Source organism: Semicossyphus pulcher, unplaced genomic scaffold (genome assembly GCF_022749685.1).
Source record: "Semicossyphus pulcher isolate SPU_LCO1_2020_fin unplaced genomic scaffold, fSemPul1.0.p SCAF_3, whole genome shotgun sequence".
Taxonomy (NCBI): domain Eukaryota; kingdom Metazoa; phylum Chordata; class Actinopteri; order Labriformes; family Labridae; genus Semicossyphus; species Semicossyphus pulcher.
This window is the reverse complement of record NW_027211704.1, coordinates 18,255,395-18,269,065: the sequence shown is the minus strand read 5'-3', so window position 1 is coordinate 18,269,065 and position 13,671 is coordinate 18,255,395. Positions and strand designations below refer to the sequence as shown.

Sequence of the window (13,671 nt, the reverse complement as noted above, 5' to 3'; positions counted from 1 at the left end):
AAATGCACTTTGTAACCCATCACAATGACAAAACAAGTTAAAGTTCTCATTGCAGTTTGATATAATCAGTTATGTTATGTAAAGAAATGGTCGTTAGTCAGCAGGCAGAGGGACTTGTTTTTAGCCTCTCATGTCTGAACTTGTTCTCACAGTGACAGGGATCAGCTCAGGAATTTAAGAGTCTGCCTTTTCTCATCTCTCTATTCCTTAATTTCCACTTCACATTGTCATCGTCATGCTGAATTATCAAAGAGGAGCTTTGCAATGTTAAAAAACAAAGGGTCAACTGCTACTCTCGGGCAACATCTTGGATACCTCTAAAGTAAATCCCATATGTCCTTTCCACATTTCTGATTGTCCTCTCAGTTAAACAATTATAGTCTCACCAGCGTATCCTTTATGAGTGGAGGTGACACGGCAACCTGTTCAAAAACACTCAAAAGTCATTCTTGTTTGGTTTCTGCAATGGTGTCGCATAATCACAGCTTTAAGAGCCCTAATACCATTTTTTTCTTACTTTGAGTGATTGGGTCCACATGATACATTTTCTGCAAAAGTTATTAGACCGTGTATTATTATATCAGACTTTTCTGTCTTTGTGTTTTTGTCTATGGTCTTATGACTGGTTTGAGGTGTGCAGGACTCTGCTGGTTAAAGATGACATCACATACTGCATGCATTAATCAGGGTTGCCCACAGTTGACTGACCCAGCAGCATCTGACATCTCTTCGTCAATGTCAACAAATCTGATCAAATGACACCAACGGAGACCGCTTTGGTCACGAATAGTACAGAAAAATAATTTTGGCTTTAAAAGTCAGTTACTACTAAAACACTATTTAGTTGTCAGTAGATGTTACTTCTATTTAAGTATGAAATGTTATTACTACACATCTCTCATTATCATTTCTGGGCCTCAAAGCTCAGCAGATGCAGAAACTGTCCAGTTGTTCCTCAGCTAAGACTGGAGTTACATAATAATATAGCTGGGTCTAGTTTATCTAATTTGATTGCTTGATAGAGTTGTGACTGAATTTGAAAGTGTCATGTAAACATTTTTAGTTGTCTTCCTTTGTTTCTGTCACATTGTTTTCTAACTTGGATCCTGCTCTCACCAGAAATTCTTCTTAGTAATAATAAAGCAGGTCTGGATATGGAAAAACCTATATTTCATCTGTGGATGTATGTGCTGTTAATATCCAATAATTTCTTTTTTTTAAATTAAGATATAAACCACCCAAAACAAAGCCCATCCCATCCCAAACTATTCTGTCAACATCAACAGATTGCCCTCCCTGCAGCCTGCTGTCTGTGCGCACTTCATCCCCTCTCTCCTGCTCTCTGCTGATGTACAGACTTTCTGTTCAGAGAAGGAAAGCCTGTTTGTTACGCTGGAGAGTTTCAAAGAAAGGGACACAACCCGTCCGCTGCCCGTCTCTCCCTCTGCCACAATTCAGCCGACAAAACAACTGATCCTATCTCCATGCAGAGTCTGCTCCCCATCAGGCCGAGCACCTCCCACGCGTGTGTCATGCAAAGTGCGGATCATTGGTTTTGTTGTTATACATGATTATTTGGCTAAAGTTATGAAAACTGTGTAGATTGGAAGTAGTTATGCTTACTGCAGAGAACATTCAATTCTAAAGTAGTATGGCACAGCTGTGTAAACAGTGTCTTACCCGTAATATAGGTTTGGAATATTATTTTATTAGAATCGGGCTGAATACAAAATAAACATGAATCCTGTTACAATACTGAAGATGGTCAGACTCTATCTGCATTATTTATTGGCCCGTCTCCTTTGTTTTGTACAGCTTTAAAAAGAGTTGATGCAGTTAAAGATAAGTTTAAATTGGTATTTGAACTGGGCATGTTGTCTGGATGAGAGCAGGATGGGCTAACTGTGTGAAGGGAGTATGTGTGCGTGTGTGTGTGTGTGTGTGTGTGTGTGTGTGTGTGTGTGTGTGTGTGTGTGTGTGTGTGTGTGTGTGTGTGTGTGTGTGTGTGTGTGTGTGTGTAAAGTGGGAGGGGGACTGAAAACCCACCGTCCTTTTAAAACAAGTTTTCCTCTTTGGACTTCATTAGACCTCAACTCATCTCATGAGCAGCACGACAATAATCTGAAAACAGTGATTAAAGGTACGTGTTGTACGTGTTTACCTAACTCTCGATTTACACATAATATCAAATTACAGGCGAGACTTCTTCACTTCTCATTATAGTGACAACAGTTTAAAGTATATAATTCTTAATTTCATGTTTCAGATCTGTATATCGGACCAACAGATGGAGTTCTGGCCTGAGAATCAGGGGCAATCGCCTTTGTACTCCAGATTTGGTACTGTTCCTGGGAGAAACTGTGCACATAAGTGAGTTCAGTGCTATGATTAATTTCCCATTAGAGTTTGTTGCCATTTCTATGCTTGTTTGACAACTCCAACTTGTACTTGATTTGTGCTCCTTCAAGAATTTGGTGACAAAGAGTAATTGCTTAACAAAGAGTCAGTTGCCTCATTGGTTTGCAACTTGTCATTGGAAGATTTACTAAAACTCAGCCAGATGGGTAATTAAATTATCTCAATTTACTCTGCCATTTCTCCCACAGCTATCATGAAACACCTCAGGCATCCCATTATCCACTGTACTACAGTGGGCAGCAAGATCAAAGCAGGGAGTCCAGTTACTGGACTTTACCGGGATCAAGAACAGGAGGGGCTCCACAGGAGAACACTAACTGGACGGACCAAGATTTCACCAGTCTTACTTCTTCTCAATTTCCTTTTATTCTTGACCGTAATCCTCAGCAGCACCAGGACCTTGGAGAATATCAGCTTCAAGCAGCCAGAGACAGAGAGTGGACAGCAGGTCAACGAGCAGCAAGGGAATATGAGAGAGGATATCTGAGAGAGGGATGGCAGAGGAGGTGGGAGCCCTGTAGTCCCGTCCGCTACAACAGGGAAGTTTTAACTAAGAAGAGCGACAATAGCTACCGAGAGCTGGAGGCTTGGGCAGCTCGATACAGCCATTCACTTCCAAGGAGGAAACGTATAGAGGCAGAGATGAGGGGAGCCTCTCAGGGGCTGGGACAGAGCAGGGCTCCAGACAGGGACAGCAGCAGGACTGGGACAGATCCTCGAGTAGCAGCGCTGCAACAAGTCATACAATCTGCAAACCTAAGAGAATCAGCACTGTGGGATAGAGGAGCGAGACAGCAAGCTTTGACCCACTATCAATGTCAAACTCCTGCCACTGACACAAGCCACATGTTGGACATTAAAGATAAGACCAGCTACCAAAGGAGGATGTTCAGCCAACCTCCTGGCTACATTGCTCCTCCTCCATACAACAGCCCGCATAAAAATTCACCTGTATTGCAGCACTGTGACACCAGTTTGGAACAGGAAGGTAAAGGTCAAACGTACTGGTCACAGCCCACACTCAGGGAGAAGGATGTCTCTTTAGAGCTGCTGGGTCACAGAAAAGTTGATGAAGATTTTACAAAACCAGATGGGAATCAAAAAATCTTTCATGAGCTTGAAGGAACAAAGCACAGCAGACGGGAAACAGATGCTTTGCAGGCAAGCAGTCCTGATTTCCAGACAACAAACATACAACATGAAGGTATGATGTCTCTGCAACAGCCACAAGTGTTACAAGAAGTTCAGAATAAAAAGACATATGACGAGCCATCCTCAAAAGTCATTGAAGGAAGGAAGTTTAGACTGAACAAAAAGACAGGTGGGATGACCATATTCTGCTTGGTGTCTCGAATAGCAGGCACCCCAGAAACCCCATCCTTACCACTTTGTACCTTGCAAGCAAACATTCAAAACACAGAATCAGGAGAGGTTTCTAAAGATCTCAGTGACAGTGGTGACAATGTTCCAGATGAGGTAGACTTTAGAGCGCCAGCACTTACAGACCAGTCAAATGCATCTGATTTGAGAAATGTCCAAGCAAAAGAGAAGGAAACACCAACTGGTGAAGAAAGTGAGATGCTAGAGGATAGTCTGTCAAATAAATCAGAGACAGGTGTTTCTCCAGAGAGAGTTGATACAAATCATGTTGATTCTGCATTTGGGAAGTCAGTGCAGCCTGTGTCACTCAAGTACCCTTTGTGGAGGGAGCCTAGTTTAACAAACAGGGCAGAAACTGAGAGTTCATCCACATGCTTGAGAGTAAAGGACGGGGAAGGAGAATCAGATGTTTTGCTCAACCAAGAGGACTCTCTTAAAGTTCATCCAATTGACATTGAAGTTAGGAGACTGGACATCACACAAGCCAACGAGTCAGAGGACAGTAATGGTCTACTAGTTATTGACACAACCTGTGTTCTTGTTAAAATGGAGCTGATTCCATCACCGAAGAAAGAGCATGTTCATTATTTACACTCCGCGCCACACACTGAAGACAGTCCACTTGAAATTCCCTCTACCATCTCTCCTGAATATTCTCAAACAAACAGTCAGCTGAATCAGGACATGACAACTGATCAATCAAACCCCTTGCGCCTTAATGACGTGCTCGAGACTGAACTAGACTCAGATCTTCGAGAAGAAAAGGAACCTGAAGCAGAAAGTGAAATTTCCTTCCCCTGCATGTTGCCATCCTCAGTTTCTGAAGGGGAGACCATGGCGGAGCGCGCTGAAAGAATCCTAGGAATCCCTTTACAGGACAGCATCACCGAGCAGCAACTCAAAGACGCAATCCTTGACTCATTTGTGGAAAACCGGAAAGTTGACCCTTCTCCAATTGAAGATAACGCTTATGATGCAGTTGAACAAATCCAAGAAGACACAATAGAGGAGGAGGAACAGTCACAGAATCAGACTGAGGTTAGGTTGACTGAGGATGCCGTTTGTTTGCAAGAGAAAGATGATGCCAAAGATCAGGTAGCAGAAAAAGGTGGTCAGGAATTTGCAGAACCACAGGAGCAGGTGTCTACTATGTCTGAAGAGGATGAGATTTGCTCTGAATCCAGAAAAGACATTGAATGTTCAGTTGAAATTGAATTGACTGAGGATCCTCGGCTTGAATCTACTGGTGAGGAGGATACAACTGAGCAGAATCACGAACAAAATCAGCCTGTTGAAAACGATACCTCCTCTCAGCATCCTGAATTAAATTCCCTTAATTCTGAGGAAAACCTAGGTCTTTATCCTGAGTCCAGATCTCCCTCACACACCCCATCACACCAACTTCCATCTCCTCTTCTATCGACAGACTTTTCCCCAAGCTCCACACCCTATACAGACCACTCCATTAGCCCTTCTCCTCTTGATTCAATTAATCAACCTGCAGAAGAGTTTTCCAGTGGTGTTTGGGAGCATGATGAAGAGGATGAAACATCAAAGCTGATAAAAACTGAAATCAGTGACGCCCTCAACGACCTTGCCAAAAATATGACAGAGGAGCCGGTGTCAAAGGAGGATTTTAAAAAGGGGCAACCAGACGATTCTCCTCATCTTACAGAGAGCAATGTCACTGATGAGCAACAAATAGTAGACGCTGATAAGGATCCTACAGGCGCTATTAAGGATAATGCAGAAGTCAACATTTTGCTGCAACAATTTGAACGTGTCCAAGCTGAGGATGCTCCTTGTGTAAAGGACAGTTCTACAACTGAAGAGCAGCTATCAAAAGAAGTCACTGAGCATCCTACAGACCGCATTATGGAAGAGACATTCCAAACAACCAAAGAATGCTCCACAGAGGTCAACATTTTGCAGCAAATTGATTGTATTCAGGCAGAAGACGTTGCTTGTGCAACAGAGTGTTTTATGAATGAAGAGCAACTACCAAAGCAAGTCACTGAAGATTCTACAGGTGATTTGCATAATACCATAGAAAATGCAACAGACTTTCAAACTCAAATGGAGATCAAAATTGAGGAGGACATTGAACCGCTGACTGAACCCTCTAACTGTTCTCCTACCTCACCCTCAGGCTCAGACTTTGAGGAGACTCCATCACATTTGGGTGTGCTCTTACCCTCTGAGCTTCCATCTCCCCAAGATGCATTAAATAAGGCAGACACAGGGTTAGCTTCTCTTTTGGAAGAGGACCCAGTCTGTCCGTCAGCTCTTAATCCTGATGCGGATGCTGCTTCTGCTGCAGGCAACCCAGAAACCTTCCCTCCTCCTCTTCATCTGGACCCTTGTGAAAAATCAGTTCAGTTCTCATCTTCCTCTGATTTACCTCTAGCCCTGCTTGACAGCTCTTCACATCCTTCGCTACAAGAGGGGTGTGAAAGTGGTTCCTCTGACTTACCCCTCAAAGAACAGCCCCAGTATCCAAGGTCACTCTGGGATGCTGTAAATCGCATTAGGAAACATACGGCGCCTGACTCTGAGAATGAGGAGGAGGAGGTGAGTGAGCTGTGGGATCCAGAGAGCGTAGGGGAGGACTTAGGTTGCGCCGATGTGGTAGAACGGATGAAATCTAAGAAGACATTCTTTGATGAACAAGGGCTACATGTTTCAACAGAGGGAAGCCTTGATGAAGTAGAGTTGGGACAAATCCAGCCCAGTCAACAGACTAGTGGGCATGCTGAAGAAGACACACTGTCCTGCAGCAGCACTAGTAGCCACAATTCTGGGGACACTGTTATTGTAGCAGATGAGGACGAGGTTTATGAATCACTTCCTCATGCCGAGATAGAAATCAAGGAAGAGTATTACGAGGAGTTTCAGAAGGCTGAGGGAGAGCCATGCAGTTCAAGCAAAGTAAAAGATGAGACTGCAACTAAGAAAGAGAAAGATAATGACGGAAAGGAGAGCCACACTAATGTGTCAACTTGGAGTGAGGAGTGCCTGTTGCAGGTGGAGAACATACCAACCGAGGCGGTGGACTTGAGGGAAACTGATCAAAAAGGAAATGAGGAGGAGGTTTGCGTGCCCTCAGAGGTCGCTGTTTCAGAGGAGGAAATAATTGAAAGTGAGCCTGTAAAATAACCCGATGTGCACAAGCCCAATATGTTTGATTTAACATCTAACAGCTGTGCAACATTTACCATTTACCATTGCGCTTGTTAATAAGGGTGAGTCATTTCCTCAATAACATTTCAAAGCGGATGTTTTCACAAAGGCTAATTTATTTTTTAGTTTCAGGTAAGCATAGATCTTTTATCTTTGATGGATAAATAGTGATGCAATTAGTTTTCTTATAGACATTTCAGAATTTAACATTAAGGAAATCTAACTTGGCCAAAACAAATGTGTTTATTTGACAACTGGATTCTTGTAAAAAAGATGTTGTGATTCCTTTTCTCAAAAAAAATGTATCTGCTGTTTCTACGAGTAATTTTAGGTCATATTGTAGGTGTGAAATCATCAAGTTGATATAATAAAAGGTTTGGTTGTTTGAAAATGATTTCTAGTGGGGTGATATTTCTGTATTTAAGTAAATCAAACATTGCAGTCGATCAACAAATAACGGTGGAAACTTCATATTGTTTGTGAGCTCTTTTGTTAGCTGCTGTTTCCAAGGTCCAGAATTAAGTTTCAGTCTCACCAATGCCAACAGCAAAATGTCTAAGCTTGTATCTGGTTATTATTTTCACCTCTTAATGGTGCTTCAACTCCTCTGAAAACACTAAAATTTAAATGTTTTAGTGACACCAACTTATGTTTATGATTTAAAATGAAGGCTCTATGACTTAAGATAAACTTGTGTTGATGTTGTACAAATACTGTATACTTCTATTGATTAAAGACAAGACAGATGCAGAAAACGTACAAAATTTATATATAAAACAGAAATAACAGGAGAATGTTCACATGAGACAGCAAGGTTACTTTTTCACACATCGGAAAATAAATGATACCAAACATACTTCCTGGCCTCTCTGCATTGACAGTACAGCATGTCGACTTTCCAGCTGAGTATGATTATGCGATTTTGTGGACTGCAGCACACTCTAGTGGAAGTTTAGTTTTACAAGAAACTCAGTGACATACAGCTCTTAGTGCTCAAGATCGAAATACGAAACTCTTAAATATCACAACTCAGGTGATTGCAGCTGTGTTTTGTAGTGTTTAATGAAAATAAGATTAATTAAGAGTAATTTTCTGCTCCTGAAGCTGCATCTGATAACAACAATTTCATACTTATTTTTATCCTTTTCTTTTGCTATATTTGTTGCTCTGGATCAGAAGATGAGGGGAAAGCCACTCTTTTTTTCACAAAATTACTGCTAACACTGACCCACACATTTCAGCCCTTTTACAAGTCAATATGTAGTCAATTTAACTCGAAATTGAAGCAAAGTCATTCTTGGGAGTGTTTACAAGTGTAGAGGACACCTCAGCACCTCTAGAGCATCCACCTACCTCCTTAGCAGCATCTTTTAATCTCTTTAAACAGTTCTCTTAATTGTAACACATTTCACATCAACAGTTACAATACCTGAGGCTGATGGTGAAACAGGATCAATCTTCTAAGAGTGTGACACTACACAGAAACATAGAAACATTTGTGATTCAAATAATAGTAAAACTAATTTCACACTGAAATGCATCTTTAAATTGTGGCCTTTCAATTTTTTTGTTTAAACTTTAAGGGATATAGCACCAAAAAAAAACAAACAACAACTATTCCTGTGATCAATAAATACCGGTGATCATGAATTGAACATGTAATTTGGAATCAAATTATACTGTCCATGTCCACTCTTGTGAATAAAATATGGAAAGTGGCATTAATCAACTCTACCTAGCTTTGGGAGACACTTCTAATGTGCAAGAATGAGAACTTAAGGGCCATTTGGCCAAATTTAAACTTAATCTCTATGTACTTGTCTCTAATTAATAAAATTACCATACATACACAATTCATCTTGTAAGAAATCCTGTTCCTACTGGGAAGTCTGCCTTCACAGTTTCACGCTAACAGTTTTACTTGAGCATTTCTAGACGTCTTCAAATGAAACAATGAGTAGAATAACTTACAGTATGTAAACATGTGGCATGAAAGTTCAAAGAGATAATGCTAAAAAATGCCAAACTGGTCCTTAAATTCTCACAGATCACAGGAATGACACGTTTTTATTTTAATATTATCTAACATAATAATTTGGGTGAATCTTTCACCACTGCCAGGGTGTAAACAAGTGAAGAGAGATAACTGAAAATATTACAGCACCTAACGTCTCCATGTCAGCAGAGGAGAGATGGCAGCGATGGCGAGGTGATATCAAAGTTCATCATGGGGTATTTTCAGAGCGTGGTCACAGAGATCTGTAGAGTATACAGGAAGCAACAACAATGAATACATTTACTGACACTTCACTGGAAGAAAGTAAGATGGTTGTGTACAGAAATGTAAAGGTGCACTACAAATATAGATATCAGGCATGTTGTAAAAACACACCTGTTCTCTTGCTGCAGAGTTTGTCTTTGACATTATCTGTCTCATGAGCGAAGAATTCAATGATTTCATCTTCATTCTGCTCGACAATCGTTTCACACTGAAGAAATAAGTCAAAAAATGTTATAAGCTGCACAATTTGTACTAGAAGCCACAAATTTAGGGGATGTGGGTTGCATAAAAATACGATGTCAGAGAGCATTTTTAAAAACATTAATGCAAATCCAAACATAAAATGACACTTTAAATAGTAATTTGGCAGAATTTTTTGGGATGGTTTATTGGGGCAAGAAATTGTACTCACTGCAAATTTTAGACTGGATGTAACTCTTGAATCCAGCGCTGCCTCTGACAGGTCCATGGCCTCACCGCTCCGAGATTTGATCCTAATGTAGGACTTCCTGTTTGTTGAAGAATCTGTGTGCTCACCGTAGTCCACCATCCTCTCACACACATTTTCCATCAGCTCTAGGAGGTTTCCCTCTGAGCGAGCCAGAGGAACCTGAAGGCATCATGAAAAATTCTGAATCAAAGAGGATGCGAGTTGTTTTATCATGCAAACCCACTCAACCAAGACATTACAACTCAAAATGATCATCTATTGAAACGATCCTTTTTTGTTCCATATGGGTAACAATGCAATTTAGTAATGCTAAACCTTAACATGGTAGTCCAGTTTGGATGCTTAATCTGTAGTCAGGTAACTTTACAAGTTAATATGTGTGATTTTTGTCTCTCTATCTCAACCTGACACTAAAGTGAATATTAAATAAGATTGTACTTAATAAAAAACCTTTTGTGTAAGCACAAGCAGCTGCACAACAACTTTGCCTGAATGAAATAAAACAACTGTTAAATAAATTTGCCAATATACGATCAAAGAATAACGTTGTCCAGCATGTCATATCTGATTCAGGGTACTGAAGACAGAGTTCACTTAAGGTATTGAGGTTGGGTACCTTGCCCAAATAGTAGTCACCTCATAGTCAGTTATTACTTTGACTGACCAACAGTCCAAAACCCAAATATCTTTTCATGTAATAAGACAAAGATAAGGACAAAATTCTCAAATCTGGAAAGCATGTACCAGAAAAGGTTGGATGTTTTTAAAAAAAAAATCCTTTAAGGCCAGTTTGGACCCAAAATTTACAACAAGAATTGTATCATGCATCAAATCGTTGCAGATCACATAAGTTAGTAGTTAGTTTCATTGCAAAATCATAGCCCAGTACCAGTAATTAATAGGTTAAATAAGTCTAGGTGACATGTATTTTCACAACTCTACTTCAATGTGTACAAAATTAGTAACGTGATGCAGCCTACAGAGTGGGTTGGACACAGATTACTACGTGGCTGCGCTGCTGACTTACGTCTCTGATAGACTGGCTGCCGTCAGGGTTAATCCTGAAGGATCCAGTCTGGATCATTTTCTTTGGATCTATTTGGGAGATGGCCCACTCCATCTCATCTACCAGAGCCCTGCAAGCTGCGGGGAGTATAAGACACACGCATTAGGGCTTTTCTGTGTATTTGTGTGCCTCGCTCAAAGTGAGGGTGAGATAACAAGTACCTCCACATCTGACGTCCTGTCCTTGTCTGGCTGCCTGGCTGCAGCTAAGGAGAAGACACAGAAACACACACGGTGCGAGCACAAGAGCCACTTCCCTCATCTTGCATCTAAAACACAGAATTCATCACGTTACAAGCTGACACATCAACTGGCAAATGACACGTTCAAGTGTGTCAGTAATAATTTATCCAGCAAGCTCTCCACGTCTTCTGGCAACAACAATCTCTCTGTCCAGCTGCTATGAAACAGAGAATGATTCAGACACCAAAAAACGTTTTGAAAACTTTTCAGTCAACTTACAAGTTTCTTGCAGTGTTATTCGAGACCACCTTTACGCTTTTCCACGCTGTTCCATCGCATTCGGTGAAATGTGGTGACGTAGGCAACGGAGCCGCTGGACAGGATGGAGTCAGGCTCGAGACAGCGCCCTCGCGTGACTAGGAAGATTCTAACGGCTCCCAATCTGGCGTTACCAGGGCAACCAGCAGCACTGCCAAGATCTTTGCGTAAAAGCAATTTTGTGGAATTAAATATAGCTACAGTAGGTCTTAATATCGGGCGAAAACACAAGTTTTATAATGAATAAAACCTGAGGGCAAAAATGTGAAGTGACAGAAAGAAGGTAATGTCAAATTGTCTTGGTTTAGTTTCCTACTTTTGAGGAAAAGAGCAACATCTTGTTAGCTAATTAACTATTACTGGCTTAATAGCCGCTATTGCTGCAGCTGCTTCTACTCGAGTCGTTCAGTTAAATATTTTGTGTAAAACCCTTTAAGAAAACATCTTATAAATCTATTAAAAACAGAATACAAACACATTTGTCTAAGTGGGTGAAACTACATCATGCTAATTTTGTGCTACAGGGGGTAAAATGTGGAGTGTATTGCTCTTCTGCAGATACCCATTGCGCTACAGCATCAGACCCCCCCCCCCCCCCCCCCAGTTTTTCTTTTTAAAATGACTTCCATGTTTATAGTTTACTATATATGAAGAATGAATTGCCTTCTAAGTATTAATTGATTATCAATTATTAAGTATTAGAGAGAATCTTGTTTTGGATACATGTGGGACATTGAGTGCCATCCAAATTAATGTCCTACATTTCACCGAAGAAATAACATTAATAAATTATGTGATAAAACAGAGTCAGCAGAATATTTCCAATATGTTGTTCAATAAGATATTTTTTAATAAGGCCTAACATACTGTACATCTGAAGATTTCTGTCTCGTCTCTTTCACTAAAAGAAGAAATTATTCCTAAACAATAGACTTTCAATTCACAGTATTCAAAGTTTGTTTTTGTTTTTTTTCCTTTTTTTATTCAACAAAAACGCATGTTTAAAAATATTACATGGCACATAATTTATAACAACACATCTGGTTACAACACCACCCTTTCAATGGGGTCTCAATACTGTACCGTACTGTACAATATCATAAAATCAGAAATAACATATTTAATCTAACTTACAATACAGTATGTACCAATTTCATGTCTGGTCATGGAAATGGTCCTTGACAATACAACAGGTGTTCCCAAATTCTGACACTTTATAATACTTGCAACAAATGATGCTGTAATCAATTTTAAAAATGCCATACCTGAGGTTAATATCAGGTCTTTAATAGAATTCAACAGAAGCAAGTTCACGTCCTGAGGGACATAAAGAGGTGAACGCCTGCCTTACAGTTTTCAACAAAATGCTTTTGTTGTGCAGCGAGACATGTTCACTTGATGCCTATGATATCAACTTCTCTGCTTTCAATTACAATTTGGCCCATTTCTTTTGTGATGAAGTGCTCATTCATTTATTTTTAAAAAGTGTTTTGAAACAGTTTGTTGTACAAAATATTTGGTTCGTCGCATAAGAAGATAATACATCTATGCAAATATATATACATATTCACTTCAAAAGAAAATTCTTATTAAAGTATGATGGCAAATGTAAAACACAATGGTTAAAAAAATTCCAAATATACTAGTCGAGTTTCTCCATCTATAACGATGTACGTTTCTTCTTAAGTTGTAAATGTTTCTGACTGAGTAGTGAAAAGGCACAGTGGTGAGCACAGGAGGCACTTTGGTGGTCTGCATTAATAATAATGTAAAAGTGCAGTTAAACTTTTGGTAAAGGAAAGGGTTTTTATCAGCCAAAACAACACAAGTGTTTAAATGTTGCTTGGCATTATCACATATCATATTCTATCTTCTTGTCAGGTGTAGTTTACTATAATTCCATTATAATACACCAGAGGGTTACCAAAGTTATATTGTTAAAGACTTCATATTCTCCTTATCTGAAGTTTGAGATACTGTACCTCACGTGTTTGCACCACACAGCTAACTGAGGAAATTTGCCATTGTAGTAATTTCAGAAATTAAATGTTAGATTTTTCTGTAACAGTGTGCACTTTTTACACATCACACTTCTGCACAAACTGGACATATTGAAGGAAAAAAGTGAGCTGCTCCTATGACTACAGAAAACTCAAGCTATATTAAATAAAGAAAATTAACCCAAACTAGACATGTACTAAAACTGCATACTAGCCAAAATAGAATTTGTACAAAACATAAAGCACACACAAATAAAAAAAGAAAATTGAGAAGTACATTTAAAGAAAAAGTAAATAACAATAATAGACAACACTAAATTATTATATTCTAATGTGTGAAAACAGATAAGTGACAGCTTCCAACTGGCTTTCAAAAATATTTGTGGATAAAAAAG

At 39.7% G+C, this 13,671-nt stretch overlaps 1 protein-coding gene across 1 annotated transcript; it reads right to left on the bottom strand.

Annotated features, from left to right (window-relative positions):
* Nucleotides 1-8,591: 8,591 nt before the first annotated feature.
* On the bottom strand, nt 8,592-11,297 carry cnpy2 (canopy FGF signaling regulator 2). Its single transcript, XM_069678545.1, is given in 7 exon segments — nt 8,592-9,237; nt 9,371-9,467; nt 9,672-9,869; nt 10,738-10,853; nt 10,938-11,044; nt 11,238-11,266; nt 11,268-11,297. Coding segments are annotated over 7 exon segments (621 nt in total). The 3' UTR covers nt 8,592-9,193.
* Between the last annotated feature and the right edge of the window lie 2,374 nt (nt 11,298-13,671).